Below are 22,514 nucleotides of genomic sequence, written 5' to 3'. Positions count from 1 at the left end.
TTTCTCAGCAGAAACTCTACAAGCCAGAAGGGAGTGTCATGATATATTTAAAATGATGAAAGGGAAGAAACTACAACCAAGGATACTCTACCTGGCAAGGATCTCATTCACATTTAACAGAGAAATCAAAAGCCTTACAGACAAGCAAAAGCTAAGAGAATTCAGCACCACCAGACCAGCTCTACAACAAATGATAAAGGATCTTCTCTAAGTGGGAAACACAGGAGAAGAAAAGGACCTACAAAAACAAACCCAAAACAATTAAGAAAATGGTAATAGGAACATACATATCGATAATTACCTTAAATATGAATGGATTAAATGCTCCAACCATAAGATACGGGCTCACTGAATGGATACAAAAATAAGACCTATATATATATACTGTCTACAAGAGGCCCACAAGTGGGGTTTTTTTAGACTACATATATATAGTTGGTCTTATTTTTGATCTGCTCTGACAATTTGACTTGATTTGTACATTTTGACCTTTGACATTTTAAGTGATTATTGATACAGCTGGATTAATATTGATACAGTTGGATTAATATCTACCATATTTGTTACTGTTTTCTGTTGGTTGCACTTATTCTTTGCTCCTATTTTTTTGTCTTTCACATTTTTTTTTTTGCCTCTTGTGGGTGTTTGTTTGTTTGTTTGTTTGTTTTTGCGGTACACGGGCCTCTCACTGCTGTGGCATCTCCCGTTGCAGAGCACAGGCTCCGGATGCGCAGGCTCAGCGGCCATGGCTCAAGGGCCCTGCCGCTCTGCGGCATGTGGGATCCTCCTGGACCAGGGCACGAACCCATGTCCTCTGCATCGGCAGGCAGACTCCCAACCACTGCGCCACCAGGGAAGCCCTCTTGTGGTTTTAATTGAGTATTTTAAATGATTCTGTTTCCTTTCCTTTCTTAGCATTATCAGTCATGTATATATATTTTTAAAACTTTCTTTAGATTGCCCTGGAGTTTTCAATATACATTTATAACTAATCCAAGTCTACTTTCAAATAACACTATATTGTTTCACAGGTAGTGTTAGTACCTTATACTAATAAAATAATCTAATTCCTCCCTCTTGTCCCTTGTATCATTGCTGTCATTCATTTCCCTTAAGTACATAATTTAATTATATACATAATTACACATTATGTATATACATAATACATATTAAATATATAATTTAATACATTGTTGCCATTATTGGTTTGAGCATACTGTTACCTATTAGGTCAATTAAGGTTAAAACGAGAGTTTTTTTAATCTTCACTTATTCCTATTCAATATTCTTCCTTTCTTTTTGTAGATCCAATTTTCTGACCTATATTAATTTTCTTTTCTCTGAAGAACGTCTTTTAGTCTATTTTGAAGTCAGGTCTACTGGCAACAGATTCCCGCAATTTTTCTTTGTCTGAGAATGTCTTTATTTCTCCTTTAATTTTAGTTATTTTTGCAGGATACAGAATTCTGGGTTGGTGACTTTTTGCTGTCAGCACGTTAATTTCACTCCAATCCCTTCTTGCTTGAATGTTTTCTGAGAAGTCAAGGTGTAATTCTTATCTTTTTTCCTTTGTAGGTAAGGTAGGTATCTTTTTCCACTGGCTTCTTTCAAGATCTTTTCTTTATCCTTGATTTTCTGTAGTTTGAATATGATATACCTAGGTGTAGTTTTTTTGCATTTATCCTTCCTGGTGTTATGTGAGCTTCCTGAATCTGTGGTTTGATGTCCAACACTAATTTGGGGAAGTTCTCAGTCATTATTGTTTCAAGTATTTCTTCTATTCCTTTCTTTCTTCTCCTTCTGGTATTCTCATTATGTGAATGTTACACCTTGTTTAGTTGTCCCACAGTTCTTGGATACTGTATTTTTTTTTCAGTCTCTGCTCGCATTGCTTTTCAGTTTCTTTTCAGTTCTGTGATTTATCCTCAAGCTCAGAGATGCTTTCTCCAGCCATATCCAGTCTACTAGTAAGCATGCTTCATTTCTGTTACAATATTTTTGATCTCTAGCATTTCTTTTTGATTCTTCTTAAGGATTTCCATTTCTCTGCTTATGTTACACAACCCATCTGTTCTTACAAGCTGTCTATTTTACCCGTTAGACCCCTTAGCTTATTAACATTAGTTGTCTTAAATTCCAGATTTGATCATTCTAACATCTCTGCCATGTCTGAGTCTGATGCTTGCTCTATTTCTTCAGACTACGTTATTTTGCCTTTTAGTATGTTTTGTAAATTTTCTTTATAGTCGGACATGTTGTGCTGGGCCAAAGGGACTGATGTAAACAGGCCTTTCGAGATGTGGTGGTCAGGTGGCGGGGGTGGGAGTATTCTGTAGTTCTGTGATTAGGTCGCAGTCTTTTAGTGAGCCTGTGCCTCTGGACTGTGCACTTCACCTATATGCTTCTCAGTTGTCTTCCACCCTTCGGTGAAACAAGAAGGCTAGAACTAGCTAGAATTTTGTCTTTTCTTTTCCCATATCAGTTAGGCTCTGATGAAACCCCAGCAGGTTAGGCTCTGTTAAACAGTTTCTTCCGAGGGCAGACCTTGTTAAGAAGAACAGAGTTGTCTGACGTATTTTGAAGCTGTTCCCTTCCCTCTGGCCCTGCCAGAGCATGAGGCGATTTTTCTTTAATATTTATAGGGAGAACCTGGTCCATAACCTCAAAATAAACTCATAAACTTGTGGAGGCTCCCCTATCACCAGCTCCCAGAATTTTTAACTCTCAGACTTGTCCACTTTGAGTCTCCAGTGATTCATAAGTTACAGTTCAGGTTTTCCTCTCTTGGCTCTGTTTCCTGGGGAGTTTTCAGTTCATGAGTTTCTGCTCTGGTAGGTTGTGATTTTCCCGATCTGCCTGTTGGTCTCTCCAATTTGGAGGGCAGTGATCTGCCCTATGACCTCACTTCTCTTACTGATCTAAGAGGAGTTGTTGATCTTTCAGTTTTTCCGGGTTTTTACTCATGTTAGGATGGAGTGACAACTTCCAAGCTTGCAGCACCAGGACCTGCAAGTCCAATGCAGCCTCAACTATTTTTTGAAGTAGTTTTTCTTAGCAATTTTTTAGAAGGAGGGACATAGTGAGGTTTTAGACTCAGAGTTCCTAATGTTTTCCATTGAGCAAGTAATTTAATTTCTCTAAGCAATGTTTTCTTATATGTAAAGTGAGAATTATAATACCTCCTGTGTAGATTTTCTCTGAAAGACAAAGAATATTGTGTATAAAGATATATAGAACAAAGCGGGAGTAAAAGCTAAATAAAATTGCCCAAAAAAAGGAAAGTGATACTTTTCTGACTTCATACCCTAATCCCTATGGGTGCCTACTGATTGGGGGAGTGTTCTGAGCACCTGTATAATGATCACAGGTGGTCACAGCCCATGGTCCTTCCTGTTATTCATGCTGCCTAAGCCTTGCTGGCCTCCTTTCTAGTCCTTGAACATGCCAAGGACACTCTGTCTCAGGGCTTTTGCGTTGCTGTTTCCTTTTCCTGGGACTCTCTTCACCCAGGTATCTGCATGGCTCCCTCCTTGACCTCTGTGTCTGTCTTCAAATAATTCCTCAGGGAAACCTTCCCAGAGCCCCCAGCTTTTCACCCACTCTCAGTGATCTCTACCTCCTTCTTGGTTACATTTTTCTCTATAATGCTTATCACCGCTAAACATCGTGTGTGTGTGTGTGTGTGTGTGTGTGTATGTGTGCATGCTTTTTTCTCATTTAGTTGCATCTCTCCCTTCTTCCCTCACTAAATATAAGGGCAGGAATTTTTTACTGTTGGATCCCCAATGCCTAGATCCTGTGCCTTGCATACTGTAGGGGTTCGACAAACTACAGGAATGAGTCTGAAAGATCCAATTACAAATTAATCTACAAAGAAGTGATATCTGATAAATAAGATTTATAAATAGAGAATGGCTGCCTTAAAATATTTGAATTCTTTGTCTATACCAGTACCCTGAGATATTCCACCTGAGATATTATCATTCTCCTCACCTCACTACTTACTGGTAAGTAACTTCTAGAGATTTGATGCAAAACAGAAATAAAGGAGACAACCTGCTTTATATTATGGGACCACAAACAGCACTGACTTAAAAAAATAAAATTATAAACAGCAATTAAGTCAAATGTCCTGATCCCTTGGTAGCCAGCAATATCTGCTGCTGCAATTTTTGGTTTTTCTTGCTTAGACCTAGAATTTGAGATGCTTATAAAAGAGAACAGAAGTGCTTATTGTCGTTGGAATAGCAAAAAGACAATTAGGGGACATGGATAGAGCCTCACATATCTTAGAATTGTCTGATTGGCTGTGACAGCTTCAGATGAGAGAGACAAAACAGACCCATATGTTCCTAAACAGTTATTAACTCAGGTACATAAGGTGGAGCGTGCCTCCATCAGAACGATTTGCTCACAGGGTCCATTTGCACTGAAGTGTAGTTATTAGGAAAGTGCCATTTCTGCTCTGCAGACGCCAAGGCCCTGTCCTCAAAGGTTAAGGTCTCATCTGATAAGAAGCAGCCAGGAGGAAACTGAAAACTTAAAGGGACTTGGTATCATCAAAATGTGGCATATAAATATGATGCCAATACTTATTCCTGGCATTTATTGCAGATGAAAACAGCTTGCTAAAAACACGGTCCTCACGGTCCTGTAGTCAAACCACTTCATCTGCCAAGTGATGGTAAACGCCCTCCTCTCTCACTTGACTTGGAACATCTTTTCACCTGCCTTGTTATTCTTGTATTCTGATATTGTCATAGTTTGAGCAGATTCTGGTTAATACCAGGTGTGTGTTTGGACATAGTCAGTCCTTGCATTTCAACACGTCATTTTCCTGAAGACTGCGCCTTAAGGTAGATTGCCATAAAATGAAATCTGACTGGCTATACACTGTTTTCATTATTGATTCCGATTTCGTGAGAAATTGTGAAATGAGTAAAGTGCTGAAAAGTGATGAACAGTATGTTGGGGTTCAGCCAGGTAAGGCAGAGGAGGGCGAGTGCAAAATAGCAAAAAGCAAAGGTTACTAATTCCTGATCGAATGTCTGCATTAGATAAAAGTGGTGGGTGGATGATGAAATGCTTTGTAATGTGAGTGATACCAGTCTTAAACAAGTAAGCAAGTCTTTCTTTGAACTTTGTTTACTTTATTTTGCCTTTTTTGTTTCTATCAGGGAATACCCATCTTTTAGTACTGAAATGCCTAGCATATAATAGATGCTCAATAAACTCTTTTTTTTGCAGTACGCGGGCCTCTCACTGTTGTGGCCTCTCCCGTTGCTGAGCACAGGCTCCGGACGCGCAGGCTCAGCAGCCATGGCTCACGGGCCCAGCTGCTCCGCAGCATGCGGGATCTTCCCGGACAAGGGCACGAACCCGTGTCCCCTGCATCGGCAGGCAGACTCTCTACCACTGCGCCACCAGGGAAGCACAATAAATGCTTTTTGGATTGAAATCATAAAATCCCCTAACCTTTTCTTCAAAGACCACTATCAAAATTTTTACTCATGCTTGGAATATTATGTTTTCATGGCTTTATCTTTAATGAATACAATCCAAATTCTTAAATAGTTATGTGAGAAAATTCCAAGTGTGATATAATTTTAAATTTCAACGTACATCTTAAAAGCTGGTTTCTGAAATGTAGCTGTCTACATTCACTCTCATGGTTGGAAGAAAATAAGACATTAAATGTTTTTCTTAAATTGATTCGGATATGAAAAGGGATATGAGTCCAAATAAAAGGTCAGGTGATTAAGCTTAAATAGAATAGTAACACTAGCTAACTTTTATGACAGTTATTGTATGCCATGAACTGTGCTAAATGCTTTACAAATATTAGCTTACTTAAACCTCTTAAAAATGGTTTAAGGTAGTGACTCTGATTCTCTCTGGTTTATAGGTGAGGAAACTGAAGCTTAGAGAGATTAAGTAATGAATCCAAGGTCAGACACTAACATTTAAACTCAGGCCTGCTGGCGTGAGCCAGTGCTTAACCACCATGCATATTGCACAAACCAAAACAAATAGAAACACAGTTACATGGAATGATAATTAAAGTGTTAGGTCACATTATTATGAAGATCCAGGTCATTTGTTCTAGAAATTGCACTGTAGCTTAATAACGGTAATTAAACTTTGAAGCTACTTTTGATTTCACAGAGAGAAAATGTGTAGCATAGACATAGTTTTACATCATTTAAGAAATTGTCTGATTAAGAGTTGTAATATCAGGGGAAAAAAGGTCTGTGAGAGCTCCCACACTCACGACCAGTTCTTTGCTGAGGCATAAAGATTGCTAAACGGTGGCCCTTTCATTCAGTCCTTCCTCTTCTTTTTTACCTCTGGGACTACTGTCTCAGGTGAGCATCTCCACCTGGACTGATACAGCAGCCTCTAAATGGTCTTCTCACAACCTGTTTGTTTTCCACACTTCTGCCAGAGGTACCTTCACAAACCAACCAACAAAAATGCAATATCTCTCTCCTCCTTATTAAGAACAAAGAGATTGTTCCTAATTTTATTTTGAATCATACATGCCACTGATAACCAATGAAAGCCATGAACCCTTTCCCAGTTTAAAAAAAAAAAACTATATACACACTACCCATTATTCTCTGGCATTGCTCATTAGGGATTTCAAATATCTGTCGTCAGTTTGCTTCTTCACCTGATATTCCACCATTTATCTCATCGTCTGTACTCTGGCTCCATTACACTTCTTACTGTTTCTCATGCTTGGAATAGCCTCCAAGTTCTGTCTTCTCATCACTCTTAATTATCTGGGGTAGGTTGCTGAAATAGAGGAAGGCCTTATGATGTGTCTGTCATAGAAGGCCCAGGATTCAAACCTCATTATATAAGCTTGGGAATGGTACTTAACTGATTAGAATCTCAATTTCATCACTGATAGAGGGTGATAACATAATTTTACAGAGTTTCTTTAAAGATCAAATGAGGTAGTGAGTGTAAAGGGCTTGGCACTCAATAAATACATGTTCCTATCTTCAACCCCTGATTGATCCTCCTCACCTTTTATCCCCATTTCCCCCTCTAGTGAATGGATTTGTGGTTTTACTCTCTGTGCCCCCAGATCACCCAGGAGTGATACCTCTAAACTTGTAGGATTGTTGGGCATTTATTTACTTCTTGTCTGTTTCTCCCTCTAGACCAGTAGTACCTGACCCGGTTGCATACTTAAATAACCTGCGGAGCTCTTTAAAAATTCCACTGCCTGATCCAATTAAGTCTGAGTCTCTGGTCTGGTACACAACTGTGATTTTTTTTTTTTTTTTTTTTTTTGCGGTATGCGGGCCTCTCACCGCTGTGGCCTCTCCCGTTGCGGAGCACAGGCTCCGGACGCACAGACTCAGTGGCCATGGCTCATGGGCCCAGCCGCTCCGCAGCATGTGGGATCTTCCCGGACCGGGGCACGAACCCGTGTCCCCTGCATCGGCAGGCGGACTCTCAACCACTGTGCCACCAGGGAAGCCCCACAACTGTGATTTTTAAAGTGATTCTAGTGTACAAGCCTAGACTATAGACCCCTTGAGAGCAGGGATGCATCAGTGAGGCCCCACTGTCCCCATGGAGCTGGCACCCAGTGGACGTTCAGTGAATGCCTGTAGAATGAATGAATAAGTGAATGAATGAGTGAATACATGTATGACAGCCAGTTGTCCAGGCCTTCCGAACATACATTTGATAAACTTTAACCCATTTAATTATGAAAATGTGACATTTTAACATATTCTTAATACATTTATATTTATACATTGGTAATCAATACCTAAGTGGATAAAGATGCACTTTAAATTTTCTTAAAATCTAGATATTGCTTCAGGCAACTTTCTGTCTACACATTTTTATGTTTAGTGTTTTTTTGTTTTTTCTTTCATTCCTTTGGGTCCGAAAGTCATATGGGCAAGGTAGTTTTAACCTACAAATCTCTTAAAGGATGCCTAAATACCTAGAGCTGAAATTAGCAGTCTACTTGACACTATTAAATTTCTTACTATGGAACTATTATATATAATCCTATCCCTTCTTGCATTTGTTTGGTTGCCTTCCTCTTGGAGTGTATATGCAGATTTATATTTAACCTTCCTGTGTTCTTTGTCTTTAGAGATCCATCAAAACTTGTGTTAGTTGTAAACATATACACAGTACCTTGAGGAAAAAAAGAAGAAAGGAACTAACGGCATTAGAAGCAGTAACTCTAGCAACTTGCTGAAATGAACTCTTCCCCGTAATGGCTGGTAGTGCTTTATTTTCTGAATGCTAAATGGAAGCTAATATATAATAAAAAGTTTCTTTTCATATAGTAAATAGTGTCAGAACATCGTGACTGATAAAATCAAGTTTCTCATCTAAATGTGAAAGCTATATAAGTTTATTTCAGTAGGATTCGATTTCAGGATGGCCTCTAGACACTAAGCTGAACAGTGGGTAAGGAAAGAAGATTCCTATCTTCTCTGATAAAGAGAATCATGACTTCATTACCTCAGTTCTGGCCTAGAAATTGAAATGTTGTCAGCTTAACAAAAAGAAAGCAAATACATTGCGAAATTGTCACTGTTGGGGGATCTCACTAGTGGAAATGCACAGGCTGGATATTTATTTAAATAAAAATGGTGGATTCTGGAACTATATTTAATTTCTCTACAGTGTTATTTTCTTGTAGGTAATCAGTTCTGATGCGGGGTCGACTTTTCCTTCTGGATGATAGACACTGGGCAGAAAATCACACAGTTTACTGGTTGCCATGACAACGCAGAAATCAGTACAATGGCCCTCGATGCAAATGAGACACGGCTTTTGACTGGCAACACAGATGGGACTGTAAAGGTGCGAACACAGTGACGTTTTTCTATCCAGATATGAGGGGGCTAAAATATTGTGTGAGGAGACACAGCTTTGGCTATATTTGTGTTGGTATTTTTGGCCTTTCAAGAAGAGAGATGAGAAGATAAGAAGAACGAAATAACCCAAACCATCTAATAATAAAACTGTTAGGAAAATAAACCTCTGAGGAAAAATGAATAAATGATTTTTCTGAATAAATTATTTAGAATCAAAACACAACTTGACTTACTTATTTCAGAAAGCCATAGAGGACCACTCTGGGGAATAAGAAGCCTGAATAATTTTCATGTGCTTCAGCTAATGTCTGTAGTTTTCATTTTTCTTTTTTTTTTTTTTTTTTGGTATATAAAATGAGAACTCAGGGCAAGTAAGTAAACTTCAAAAATTGCATAGATGCAAATTGTTTGGAAAATGAATATTTAGAAATTAACCCATTTTGTAATCTGCATTTTTATGTGAAGGTAAGTAAGACAGTAAAGAAGGAAAGTAGGAAGAACAATCATAATCTTATGTATTATCCATCCTAAACGAACACTATTTTATCCTCTCAGTTTTTAAATTTTGTAACTATTATTAATTTCTTCTGGGAGGAAAGTGGTATTTTACTTTGCAAAGGTGATTGAAATTTCAGGCAAAACTAGATACTTACAATCTGAAATCATGCTTACCAGTGAATCTTCTCTGTTCTCAGCTTCAAGAGAGATGACAGTGTTGGATGGGAGATGACTTGTGACACTCTGAGGCAAAAGAAGGCAGTTTCTTGAATAAGCCTTGAGTGGTTCTCAAATTTCTGTCATAACTGGGGTCAGAAGGCTGTTAATTAGAGGTACCTTCTGTGTTAGGTTGTAAGATGCATTCAGGTAGGCTGCATGGGAGGGTAGTGGAAAGCTACCTGGATTTGTAGGTAGAACATTATGGAAGTTGGGGGCAAGTATTCTGGGAGATTCCAGGCTGCAACGGTCAGTGTGAAGCATGTTGCAGTGAGAATCTCTAGAAATCAGCAGAAAGTGGCCTCTGGGAAGGGTAATGGTGTGAGGTATGGACTGGGAGAATGTGTTTAAGTAAAGTAATCCAGTTCATGGGAGAACTGGTAAAATGTGGGAAGGTAATGGGATAATCCCAGTCCTAGTAGTCAAGGTAGAATAAAACAAGAATAACTGGAACTGGAGTATTAGACAGTGGCTTAGGCAAAAGGAACAAGTGAGAATCCCACTTACCAGTCCTTGGATACAAGGCTGAAGTGAAAAATGAAGGGAATGGATTAGATTATTTTTATCCCTATCTTAGGAATAGCTGGTCATAGAGTCTAGGGTAGGGCAGACTTGTAGATGGTTGCAAAAATGGTCCCAACTAAGGGTCACAGCTTGATGGGATCTGGAGACAGTCAGGTTTTTACAATACTTTTTTGTGGGTATTATTTTAGGTGGACTCGGTAAGAGCCATATTTAGAGGAGAACAAAGTGATGTGGGTGAAGAGCATGTATACCCCTCAATGTCTCAGCTCAAACCTTGACGTATTAGAAGTTAATGTGAATTTAGCATTACAGTCACAGCTTTTGAAGGTACATTTATCTTTATCACAATAGCACAACAGAATTCTGAAGTTTGGCAATTTCAGTGTAGGTATGTAGGATGCATAAATCAAGGTTGAGCTGCGCTGGCCATATTCTATGAAGAAACAAGAATGAATGATATTTTCCAATCTCATTTATAATTTAGAATCTAAAACCCAGTACCTATGCAATCAAAGATTTAAAAGTAGTGCCCTATTTATAACAGTTTTGAAGTGTCTGTTTTTAAATTAATTGTTTTGAATAATGTATGCACACAATAAAATTTTAAACATAAAAGGGATATACAGTGCAAAGAAAGTCTCTTTCTCACCCCTGTTCCCAGCTCCTCCCTTGTGGCTACCAGTGGTACTGGTTTCTTGTACATCTTTCTAGACTATGAGCACCATTTTTTTCTCAGTGGCAGTCCACTGTCCATGCTGTTCTGCATTTTGCATTTCCCTGTATTGGACATTGATTCATAAGAATGCAAACAACAACAATAATGATGTTAGTTAAATTTTGTCACATGGTTACTATGAACCAGGCACTGTGCTAAGCACTTTATACACACACACCTCTACGTGGTTGGTACTATTATTATACCAGAGGAGGAAACTGAAGCCCAAGGAGATAAAGCAACTTGCTTTAAGTTTCTATAGCTGGTCGACTCTGGGCAAAGCTTGGACACTTGGAGGTGACTCATTCTTCCTAATAGTTACATTATATGCTACTGTAGATATTCCATATTCTGATGTTCCATCTCTTGTTAGTGACCAATTAAGTTGATTTAAGTCTTTAGCTTTTGTAAACAAAGCATCCAGAATATCCTTCAACCTGTGTCATTTCATACATATGAGTGTCTCTGTGTGATGATTTTCTAGAAGTTGAATTTTTGAGGCAAAGTGTATATGTGTTTTAATCTTGATAGAAGGTGCCAACTTGTTCTTTGATGATGAACCAATAATGTTTCATAGCAGGGCTTAGTTTTAACTGCTGGTGACCTAATGACCTTCTCTCTTAAAGTACACCCATCAGGTCTACATCCTCACCCACTGCCTGAGGAGGTAAACTGGAATTGCTTGTGCTTCTTTGGGCTTGGGACTGGCACGCACTGTCAACGGGAGGTTTTACTGGCAGAAGATAGGAAACCTAGGACATGATGACTGTGTTTCAGGCTCTGTATTAGATGTTTAAAATTCCAAGCATGGCTGAAGAGTAAAGGTCCTGTGTCATAAATGAGGAAACTAAAATTTAGAAAGACACTTTGAGAAAGAACCAGGATTTTGACAGACTCCAAAATGTGGCTTTTCATGATTTTGTATTGTCTCCCCCTAAAAAATATACACTTATTTATAGCCTTTGAATCAACAATATTAGAATAGACTGATAAGGTTACAAAATGAGTAATAAATATAATAGCTAAATTCAAACAGTGAGAGGATTTTCTTGATTTATTATGTATCTCAAGTGAATCAACCCTAGTCCAGGATGTAAACAAAAACATGTAAAATAATCCTATTACACTTTGTTAATGTACTCATCGAAGACATTTTCTTTTCTTGTCTCAAAGCTGATTTTAATATTTCTCTTGAAGGTCTGGGACCTCAATGGCTATTGTCACCACACACTAAATGTTGGGCAAGAGGGAGCTGTGGATATTTCACACATCCTGGTTCTTAAGAAGACAATCCTGATTACAGGCTGGGACAGGTAAGATGTGCTTCATGCAAAACTGTAGGAAGGTAAAAGGAGAAAGTTTTATTTAAATCAAAATCTAAAGGAAAATAGAACATAGAAATACTGACTGATTCTGCGTCTTTAACTCGCTGGTGACCTAGGTGAGTGAAACTCTATTTGGAATTGACTGAATGCTTGTGAATAAAATATTTTATGATCACATAGTTTGAGTGGCTTTGAGAAGTGTTACATTGCTTTCTCCTGGCTTTGGGAATGTTCTTCTTTAACCATTCCAGATAGAAACATAATACCACTTCCTGGGGATTAAATCCAAAAGTTTCCCAAATTTTATGGTCAGTAAATTCTTAATGTATAAATTGCATCTCTTCAACTGTAAAAGGAACTCATTCCTTCTTCTCTTGTTACTTAGTTTAAATGACAGCACAAGAGGGGAACAGCCTGCTGAAATCTATGTTAGCACCTCCTTCACATCAGTGCAGAGAAGGGCCTTTCACAGCCCACTTACTGTTCTCAAGGAGCGATTTTTCCATTCATTATAAGGAAAATTACTTTTCTTTCCTCTTTTCCTGAGAGAACTAAGGGATCATAAATGGCCTTTTCTATGGCATTGTATAAGCACTAGGAAAATTAAAGTGTGATGTGTTTTGAAAATATATTGTCCATAAATTTAACAGTTCACAAAATATTGCTCTAATAGGTAATTTGCCCAAGATTATTCACTATAGAAATATGATCTTAATGGTTTGAAGTAGGACTAAATCAGATTTTATACCTAGAAAACCAGCAGTGTTTATTTGGGGATTTTTATCAGTCATAGGGAAGGCTTTTGCCTAATGTAAATGTAAACACAGACTAGAAAATATAGTGACACACACACACAGCTTAGTTTTCAGGGGTAGTTTGACTATAAGTAAAGAAAGTATAGTTCATTAATTATAGTTCTTAATAGCATGTATATTCTACGTGCTATTAAGAACTAATTTAATCATCCCCACCTTTGAAAGACACAGCTTCTTCACATCCCTGGTAGCAGTCATGATCCATCAATGACTCATAACCACTCCAGCAGACTACAGCCTAATGATCTCTATAATTAGGCTATGGCAATGAATAAGTGAAGTTCTCTAATATCATGGCAGGGTAGATATGTAATATACAGCTGAGCCACTTTAAATTTTGAACGTAACAAAAAAGAACTTTAAAAATTAATCGTTAGTCAAAACTATGGAGACACACCATTTTCTTAGTTATATTTTTTATACATCCGTGGATAGAAATAACATCAAATGTGAGGTTTTTTAATTGGTTACAGGGGGAAATTTTTTTTTTTTTTTTTTTTTTTTTTGCGGTACGCAGGCCTCTCACTGTTGTGGCCTCTCCCGTTGTGGAGCACAGGCTCCGGACGCGCAGGCTCAGCGGCCATGGCTCACAGGCCCAGCCGCTCCACGGCATGTGGGATCTTCCGGGACCGGGGCACGAACCCGTGTTCCCTGCATTGGCAGGCGGACTCTCAACCACTGCGCCACCAGGGAAGCCCACGGGGAGATTTTTAAAGATTAAAGATATAGAGTCATTCAAAAGTGGTTTAAAAGAACACCCAATGATTTGATCTGTATTGGTGTGTTTTGCTGAAAGCCTTACTTTCGGTTTCAAGGTTAGTAGGATTCGCTGGCAAAATAACCACTCTACACTCAAACGAATTTAGAGGGAGTTTATTGAATTAACAAAGATCACAGTATACTAATTAAGAAAAGAATAGTGTAACTAAGAAAGAATGGTAAAGACAGGTTTATACATCACCGAATTGGGGAAGCAGCTACATCCAGATCCAAGCAGCACTGGGAAGTCCCTTGAACAGCAATCTGGAGTCCCATTTGGGAAAGTCCCAGGCGGTGCGTCCACCCCATTGCTGAGACTTCAGTTTGCCGCTCAAAGGAACCCAGCTTTTAGCACCAGGCCACAGGCTGATGACGATCAGCCTACGTGCAAGTTTGCAGCTCTGGTTGTTGTCATAAATGCCTTGGTCTTAACTCTTAAGTCTGAGAATGTTCTTGATCCCCGGGGGCTGGCCAGACCCTCAAGGTGCAAGAAGTCCCATGACTTACTCTCTGTCTTATCTAATGGTTTACAATGTGTGCTTGTGCCACCCCTGCTGGCCTGAGTGTAGCTCAGCAGTTTGGCATGCAGCCAGCTTTAGCGTCATTGTCCCGTCAGAGAGAGGCCTAGTGCCACCTCTGAAGCCTGAACAGGACTACTTTACTAGCTTCCCCAACATGGTGGGTGGTCACTTTCTATAATCTTGGGAGGAATTTTTGGGAGGATTGAAATGAGTGGAGGAAAACTTACCACTTCTCTCATTTTCCTCCATCTTTTCCATCTTCCACAAGGTTGTCAGGACTTGGATCCCTGTGGTTGGAATTGAAAGTTGAATGAATGCATTCTCAATTATATTTTTTTACTTTCATGTTGATGAATTTAAAAATTATATTTCCTAAGTAGAAGGTCTTACATTAGGATGGATTTTGCAGGATCTTTGCAGGGTCTTTTTTTAACCAAGAGGCATTTAGCAAAAGAGGCAAGAGAACAGGTCGTTTTTTTGGTTCTGGCTTGGGGAGGATAGTCCATTAAGCCAACTCCATAATAGTTTAGTGATTTGAGAAGAAATAACTGGAAGATTGACCATCAGCTTATTAAGCTTTCTTTAAAACCCAGAGGAGGCTGTTAAGTTATACTGTAACTTTAACTTTAGGCTCTATTTAAATAAAGAAATTGGTCTGATAATTCTGCCCAAGATGGAATAGGAATTACATTTATTGAGTTAGGTACATAAATATGCCATCCAATTTATTTTATTCATAGTGCTTTGTAGCATTACGCACTTTACATACACTATCTAACCTAATCCTTAGCTTCTTCTCGGAAGGTAGGCAATATTTTATAGATATCTCAAATCTCTATCTTCAGCTCTTCTCTCTCTAAGCTCACTTATCCGTTTGCTTCCTGGATGCATCTGACTGCAATCCCAAATTCTACATATTCTAAATTGAATGTATTATTCATTCCCTTTCCCCAAATCTGCTTCTTCTCTTAGATTCGGAGCTTCAGTTAATTGCTAGACACCCTGTTCATCCACCTTGGTTTTCCCTTCTCACTCAACTTCATGACCAAGTAGTCTCTAAGCCTTATCTATTTTATATTCTAAATATTTTTTCAAATCTGTTCCTATTACTACTAAATTGTATAATTCAGAGCATCATTTCTACATACACGAATGTCACAGCCTTCTTATTTGTCCTTTCCTCTAGTAATGCTTCCCTTTTACCTCTTAAATAGATTTGCTCGTTTTAATGATTTCTACAGTGATTTCTTTCTACAATGTGATCTGTCTACATCACTTCCTTGTTTAAAGCTTTTTAAAATGTCTACAAAAAAACCCACGAAACGCCCTCTGGCCTGGACTTTTCTGAGCTTCATACTCACCCATTCTTGTGTACATTCTAAACCCAAATAACAACCTGCTGTCAGACTGTTTCCATACAAGCCGTACTGTTTCTCAACCCCATGCCTTTATTCTCTCCCCTTGTCTAGAACGCTCTCCAAATATTTTTCATGTGGCTAATGTTTATTCCTATTTCAAGTCTCATTCATATATCTTCTCCACCAGAACATTTCTCTTTACTCCCAGGGTGGAAATATGCCCCCTTTTGTCTTTGTGTTATTTAGTTTCCTGTACTTTATTTAACCTAGGAATATATATACTGAGCATTTAATAAGCATATATATATATATATATATATACATATGCTATATATATTTTTTTTCTGGGGCTTATTAGATGCTCAATGATATTTGTTGAATGGCTTAATTAACGTTTATTGAATACACAGGGAATCTGAGGATTAGAGAGATTTATTACCCAGTAATTATACTCCGAATTAGAGGAAAGCAGAGTAGCTATTCAAATCTATTCTCTCATTACAGTAAACCAGAAAGCTAAGTATTACCAACTCACTTTCACAAAGGGGGAGGCAAGGCTTGAAGAGGTTGGGTAGCCTGGCCAAGGCTAGCAGGCAGCCGAGTTAGAATTCTGTGCTCTTCTTTGCTCTTCCCACCATTCCCGAGTTACAGATGGAGTCATTAAATCTTGGGAGATCAATTATATTCTTTTAAATAAATAATATGAATGAGTAGGTTGGTCATGTCAACGCTAATGAATCAGTTTTGTGCACTTGAAGAAACACATAAAAACCCACACATTTATCAACTTAACAATACCTTAGACTTTTAGCTTACCATGATTTTTCCCCTTTCCTTTCCACAAATATCTTTAAACTGCACCTAGATGGAAAACATGGAGTTAGGAACAATGATGGACTGAAAGTGAAGAAGCAGGATTCCTTCCTTTAAGGGCATCACATTCTAGTTGGGGAGTCGATGCATACAAGGCAAGATATGGAAAATGTCACTGTGAAATGGGCCTAAGCAAAGCCTGAATCAGAGAGCCCGTGCTGGTTATTTAGAAATATGACCTTTCATATCTAGAGAATATTTCCATCAGAAAAAAAGCCCCAAATTCAGAACTTCTAGAAATATGTTTCTTATCACCTTAAGCAAAATATGCTTAGAGACAAAGTTGTGAATTGACATAGGGTCAGTTAAAAAATACCTAGTTAAATACCTAGCCGTATTTATGTTGGTAAAACTAAGTGAATAGATGATCAATTACCTTTGCATTTGTTAAAAGTAGTCATCTAATATGTATAGTTCTGGTGAAATCAAATAATCATAATAGTTTAACATTTGATCTTATTTTTATCTTAATTTTATGCCCTAAAATTCCATGATTCTGTATTTGCAACTCTCTGTAGAAATAAACTCAAGCTCTTTGTTTTCCCCACTTTATTTCTCTTCTTTTAGTTAAAGGAAAAACCTCTCTTTATGAAGGTTTTATCTCTGTAAAATATCTAGACTTATACAAATAAAAAGAGAATCTTTCATATAATTTCAAATAATTCTGAAAATATGATTGATAGTAGCGTCCTTTAAAAAGCAAATGGTCAGTAAATAGCTGTTGATATAATTTTATTTCTAAAAGTATTTTTCAGGGAAATGAGATTAGGGATTTGAAGTTCCTCAACAATAAAACTTATCTATCACAAGATATTAAGTTCTTAATAATTGCCTTGCTAAGGAACTATACATAATCTTATATATGACTCAGTCAGTTTCTATTATTAGGATAAGAATCAGAATGAAAACTTCCAAAGTTGTGACTTATTCTGAATAATATTGTTGGAAGCTAGGAGGGGGTGAGTATGTTTGAAATTCACAAATAATCCTCAAAACTAATTTTGTGACAGTTTCAGTATCCAAGATTGGACTCCGCAAATTTTAGGAAAAAGAATAAAAATGAACTGATTTATTTTGACCTCACTTGCTATCTCTGAGATAATCCTTTTGGCCTAAAAAGCAATGGATTGAACACGGATACATTCTTATGATAATTGGACTAACAAAACATGAACAATTAATCTCTGAGGGAACAAATAGTTGACTGTGTTCTTTTGTTCTCACCATGACAATTTCTACATGATAAGTTTTGGTAAAAGTTATTTTCCTATCTGATTCATCCTAAAAGAAATTGTTTTTTAAAACATTAAAAAAAATTTTGCCCTGGACAGGTAAACTAATTTTGCTTTCACAGAGTTGGTCATCATATCTAAATTCTGAATTAGAGATAAGGTCAGCATCAGAAGAAGACACAATGACTCAGTAGCAGTACTCCCAGGATTTCAAATGTGAGGTGTGGAATGGAACTAGTAAACTCCTTCAATGTCAGAAAGAACAAATCTCTCAGACGCCTAAAATGGCCTAAAAATTGGCTCATTCTGCACTTCAATTTTACTTTTGGCAAAAGTACAAACAAAAAGAATAGTTATCTTGGAAATGTACAAAGTAAGAAATACAGGGTGGATTCTGAAGGTATTTTAAGGATAACTGTCATTTCAAATGAAAGTTTCAGGTTAGGTTTCAAGGGAAAGGTGGCAGCTAATTAGTTTCTCACCATTTTGACACACAAGGTCAAATATCAGAAGGGCTTTTTATACCATCTTATGAAAAGGATTTTGTGCCTTTGGGTGGTACTCCCTAAATATACCTAGTTAATATGGATAGCTTGGCAAAGAAGACATCTGACATTGTATTTTGGCTGAGAGATAATAGAAGAGATATGGACTGATCGCTTCTCTCTCACTCCCACCCTCACATTCTCCATTCCCAAAAGGTAACCTATTTAACCAAACTTACCAATAGGTAGAGAGAAAATTAAAAATATATGCATATAAAGCTATTATGAGATTAATGACAATTTCAGAACTGCAAATTACCTTATTTATATTATCTTTTCTTGCTAAGCCTTATATTAATATTAAGGTAACATTAATATTAAATTATTGATTTAAAAATAAAATAATTCATATATTGATTCAGCAAGTTTTTATGAAATGCCTATTATTTTCTAGGTACTATTCTAGGCACTACTGATGCTGAGGGGAAGAAACAAAGTCTTTGCTCTCCTAGAGCCTATTTATGGTAGGAGAGACAGAAAAGAAACAGACAAATAGGACCCCAATATCACATAATGATAATGTAATAAAGAAAAATGATGTAGATGAAGAACAAGAAACTCAAGGAAGAGTCTTTAGCTTGGGTGGTCAGGGAAGGCTTACCCAAGGAGGTAACATCTGAGCAGAGAATTTTTCCTTCATTCACTTGACAAATATTTATTGAATACTTAATATGTATAGGTCACTATGATTGCCACTGAGGAGCTGTAGAATAAGACACGATCCCTGGTTTCTGAGAGCTTACAGTCTAGCAGAGGAGCAGAGACTATATAATATTAATTAAATGTTATAAGTAAACTGCAAATGATGTAAGAGGTCAGAAGAGGGAAATATTTCTTTCAGCACTAGTCATTAAGGAAGACTACAGAACAAGATAGACTTAACAAATGGGTGTGTAGACAGGTAGATGTGGGTCTGTGTGTGAAAGGAAATCCATGGAGGAATGGAAGAACCCATCATGAAGAAAAACAAAGCAGCTAGGGGACTTCCCTGGTGGTCCAGTGGTAAAGCATCTGTCTTACAATGCAGGGGACGTGGGTTATCCCTGATCAGGGAACTAAGATCCCACATGCTGCGGGGCAACTAAGCCCACATGCCACAATTACTGAGCTCATGCACCTCAACTAGAGAGCCTGCCATGCCACAAACTACAGAGCCCACAAGCTCTGGAACCCTCATGCCACAACTACAGAGGCCATGCACCCTGGAGCCTGTGCGCCACAACTAGAGAAAACCCACACACCACAGCTAGAGAGAAGTCCACGCACCACAGTGAAGAGCCGGCGTGCCACAACGAAAGATCCCCATGCCTCAACGAAGATCCTGCGTGCCGCAACTAAGACCCAAAGCAGCCAAAAATAAATAAAATAAATAAATAACAAATTAAAAAAAAAGGCAGCTAGAAATGCAAAGCATACTTAGAGAGCAGTACGTATTGCTTGGCTTGAACCTGAGACGTGCTTCAGAAACAGCCTCTGAATACTCCTAACAGCTCAAAACAGCTCCTACAAGCAAGAAAGTTATTTGAAAACTTGCATTCTAGCTATAAAATCCAGGTGAATTTTACATTCCATTTCATGAATTCATGTATCCTTATTTTTAATATAAAAATATTTTCCCTAAAACCCTTTGAGTAAAATGAACACTTAAGAAGGCATGTCATATTTACCCTGTGGCTTCTAGTAGCCCTCTCAAATAGTTGGACATTCACATTTTACTTTGAAAACCAAGGATAGAAGGATAGAGGGAAAAACTCTAAAAAAGTTGATTGGATCCAAATATTATTAGATCTTGAATAACAGGCCCCCAGACATTTGAATTTTGTCATGTAGGAAATGGAAAAAAACTAAGAAATGGTTTTTAACAGGGCCTTAGTCTTACCTTTTGATCATGCTGTTTCCCCACTCTGCCTAGAGTGACTTCCTCTTCCAAATCTTACCCATCCGTTATGGTCCAGCTCAAAAATAACCCCTTCACTCAGCCTTCTGTGATTTCTACATCTGGATTTCCATGGCAGTTGGTCAGTACTTCCTTGGCACTTAGCACATTTCACTTTGCATTTTAGTCACTTTGTGTTCATGGCTCTGTCCCCTGCAGCACCATGAACAGGGACTTCCAAGGAGAAAAGAAATGCTTGTAGAATGAATGTATATTAAGAGCTCCTGAATGGAATGATTAATCTGGTTGCAGGATGAAGAATGTACCAGAGGTGGGTAGCCTAGAAACAGTGAAATGGGTTAAGAGGCTATTAAAATTTTTCCACCATGAGCTAGTGAGTGGTGAACTAGGAAGCTGTCATTGGTTATTTAAAATAAAAAGGAAGGAATGAATATGTAACATATCACAGAGGAAGAATCTGAGTATTTTATTTGACTAAAGAAGAGAAAGGCATGCAGGAGGGTGGAGTTCTGGTCTATTAACCAATTTGGGGGATTTCGGGAGTCCTGTGGAGCAAAGATGAAACATTTGGATTTTTGATATGTTGCTGATGGAAAGTATAATGGAACTGTCAGCTGTCAAGTGGGAGCGACTCACAACTGGAAAAAGTTCTAAATGTAGATAAATTTAAGAGCCATTTGTACAGAAGTGAGATTGGAAATGACGGTGTTATACAAAATCTCTGAACAAGCCCTTTTGAGCAGTGAGAGGGGAGTGGAGGACAGTGAATAATGTCCATATTAACAAGAGAAACAGAGAAAAGGGAGGTGAAGTAGAGTACAAGGAATGAAAGGTTGGGGAGGCAGGAAGAGAAGCAGGGCGTTTGGAAACAGAAGAGTTTCCAGGAAGAAACTCACATCCATCAGAGGGTGAGGAGTTAGTTACACTGGCAGGGCAGTTGGGAGACCTTTAGCATGGGCGGAATAGAAAGCAAGATTTCAGAAAGGTGAAGAGAGAACATGGGTGGAGACACCAAGCCTGGGGTTACAAATGCTCCTTTGAAATGTGTGTGGCTCTAGAAGGAGGGAGAGGCTTACCAGAGGCTGGAAGCCAGAGTTTCAATCAAGAGGAAACAGGGTGGCCCCATATTTTGATGCCCCCCAAATTTAACTTTAGTCTTCTCCCTTCCCTACCAGGCACAAGACATTTCATTCTCTGTCTTTTCTGGTCTGTCCTCAAATTCACCAGAAGTGCCCCAGAATACTGACCTTTTCAAAACTACTGTTTCTGTTGAAAACATATCTGTCCTCCATCCCATTTCTTTCAAGTGGCATTTTCAAGTGTTCCACAAATATAGTTCCTCAAGATGCTGTATGAAAAAAGACCCACAGACTCTACCCTTTTTTATTGCTACTGTCAAAAACCTTTTGGTGGTTCCATGTTGGAGAAGTTTTGTTTTAGGGTCTTGGTTGTGGATAATTAACCTGATAGATGCATGCATGGTTGGTTTAATGATTATGAAAGGAAGATTAACCTTCTGATATTAAATATTTATAATTTACCAGAGGATTCAGGAGAGAATCCAAAAGCAAGTTCAGTGTGGGGATTCAGCCTTATGGATGACAAGTAGGGATAAAATTTGGGGCAGCAGCATCTTTTAGACCTCTCAAATCACACCATCCAAGTGCATGATGGCTACTCAATATATATATCACTTTTATATCCACAGCTAAATGCTATATCCTTTTTTACTAGGGCTATTACTCTGTTTTACTCTAAGTAAAAACTTCAATCAGTTTTTCATCCAGCCTGAAGAATGGAAGGGAGGAGTGCAACACCGTAATGATATCATATGCACTGCATTTTTACCTCCACAAATTCTTGTTACAGGTTACTTGAACCTTCACTTGACCATCAGTTGAGAAAATTGTATTTTTTTGCCTCACTCACTTTGAAAAAGGCTTTTCTCAACTGCAAAATGAAAAGATTTCTTAAAGAAGCAGTCCTTGCCCTTAGAGATACTCTTGGTCCTTATTTCTAGGGCTGGGTGATAATGGTTATGACAGTCAGCTCCTGAGCTTGACTACCTGGCTTCAGATCCTGTTTCCACCACTTGCCACTACCTCATATGGAGAAAGTTATTTAAACTCTAAATTATAATTGTTTCTGATTAATAATAATATATCAGTATCTTGGTTTATAGTGAAGATTGCACAAGATAATCTGTGTAAGGGTTTAACCCAGTGCTCACAATAAGCTCATCAGTAAATACAAGCTTTTATTTTCATTGTCCTTTTTTGAGGAGCAGCATTAGGGCTGTTGGGTACAAATCACACTTCTGTGGTACTCAGTTATTTTATAATGGGAACACATTAACCCTGTGGCACAATTT

The 22,514-nt window shown here is 38.1% G+C and overlaps 1 protein-coding gene across 1 annotated transcript in view; it reads left to right on the top strand.

The window, feature by feature from the left end:
* Nucleotides 1-22,514, top strand: part of WDR49 (WD repeat domain 49) — a gene marked incomplete at both ends in the record, with an annotated part of 147,948 nt that overhangs the window by 85,655 nt on the left and 39,779 nt on the right. The window contains 5 exon segments of the mRNA XM_081235345.1: nt 8,687-8,711; nt 8,714-8,850; nt 12,016-12,131; nt 21,878-21,901; nt 21,903-22,012. Coding sequence (XP_081091471.1) covers nt 8,687-8,711; nt 8,714-8,850; nt 12,016-12,131; nt 21,878-21,901; nt 21,903-22,012 — 412 coding nt within the window.

Source organism: Mesoplodon bidens (assembly GCF_964165515.1).
Source record: "Mesoplodon bidens genome assembly, chromosome: 5".
Classification (NCBI taxonomy): domain Eukaryota; kingdom Metazoa; phylum Chordata; class Mammalia; order Artiodactyla; family Ziphiidae; genus Mesoplodon; species Mesoplodon bidens.
The sequence above is the reverse complement of the archived record's forward strand: the minus strand, read 5'-3'. Positions and strand labels throughout refer to the sequence as shown.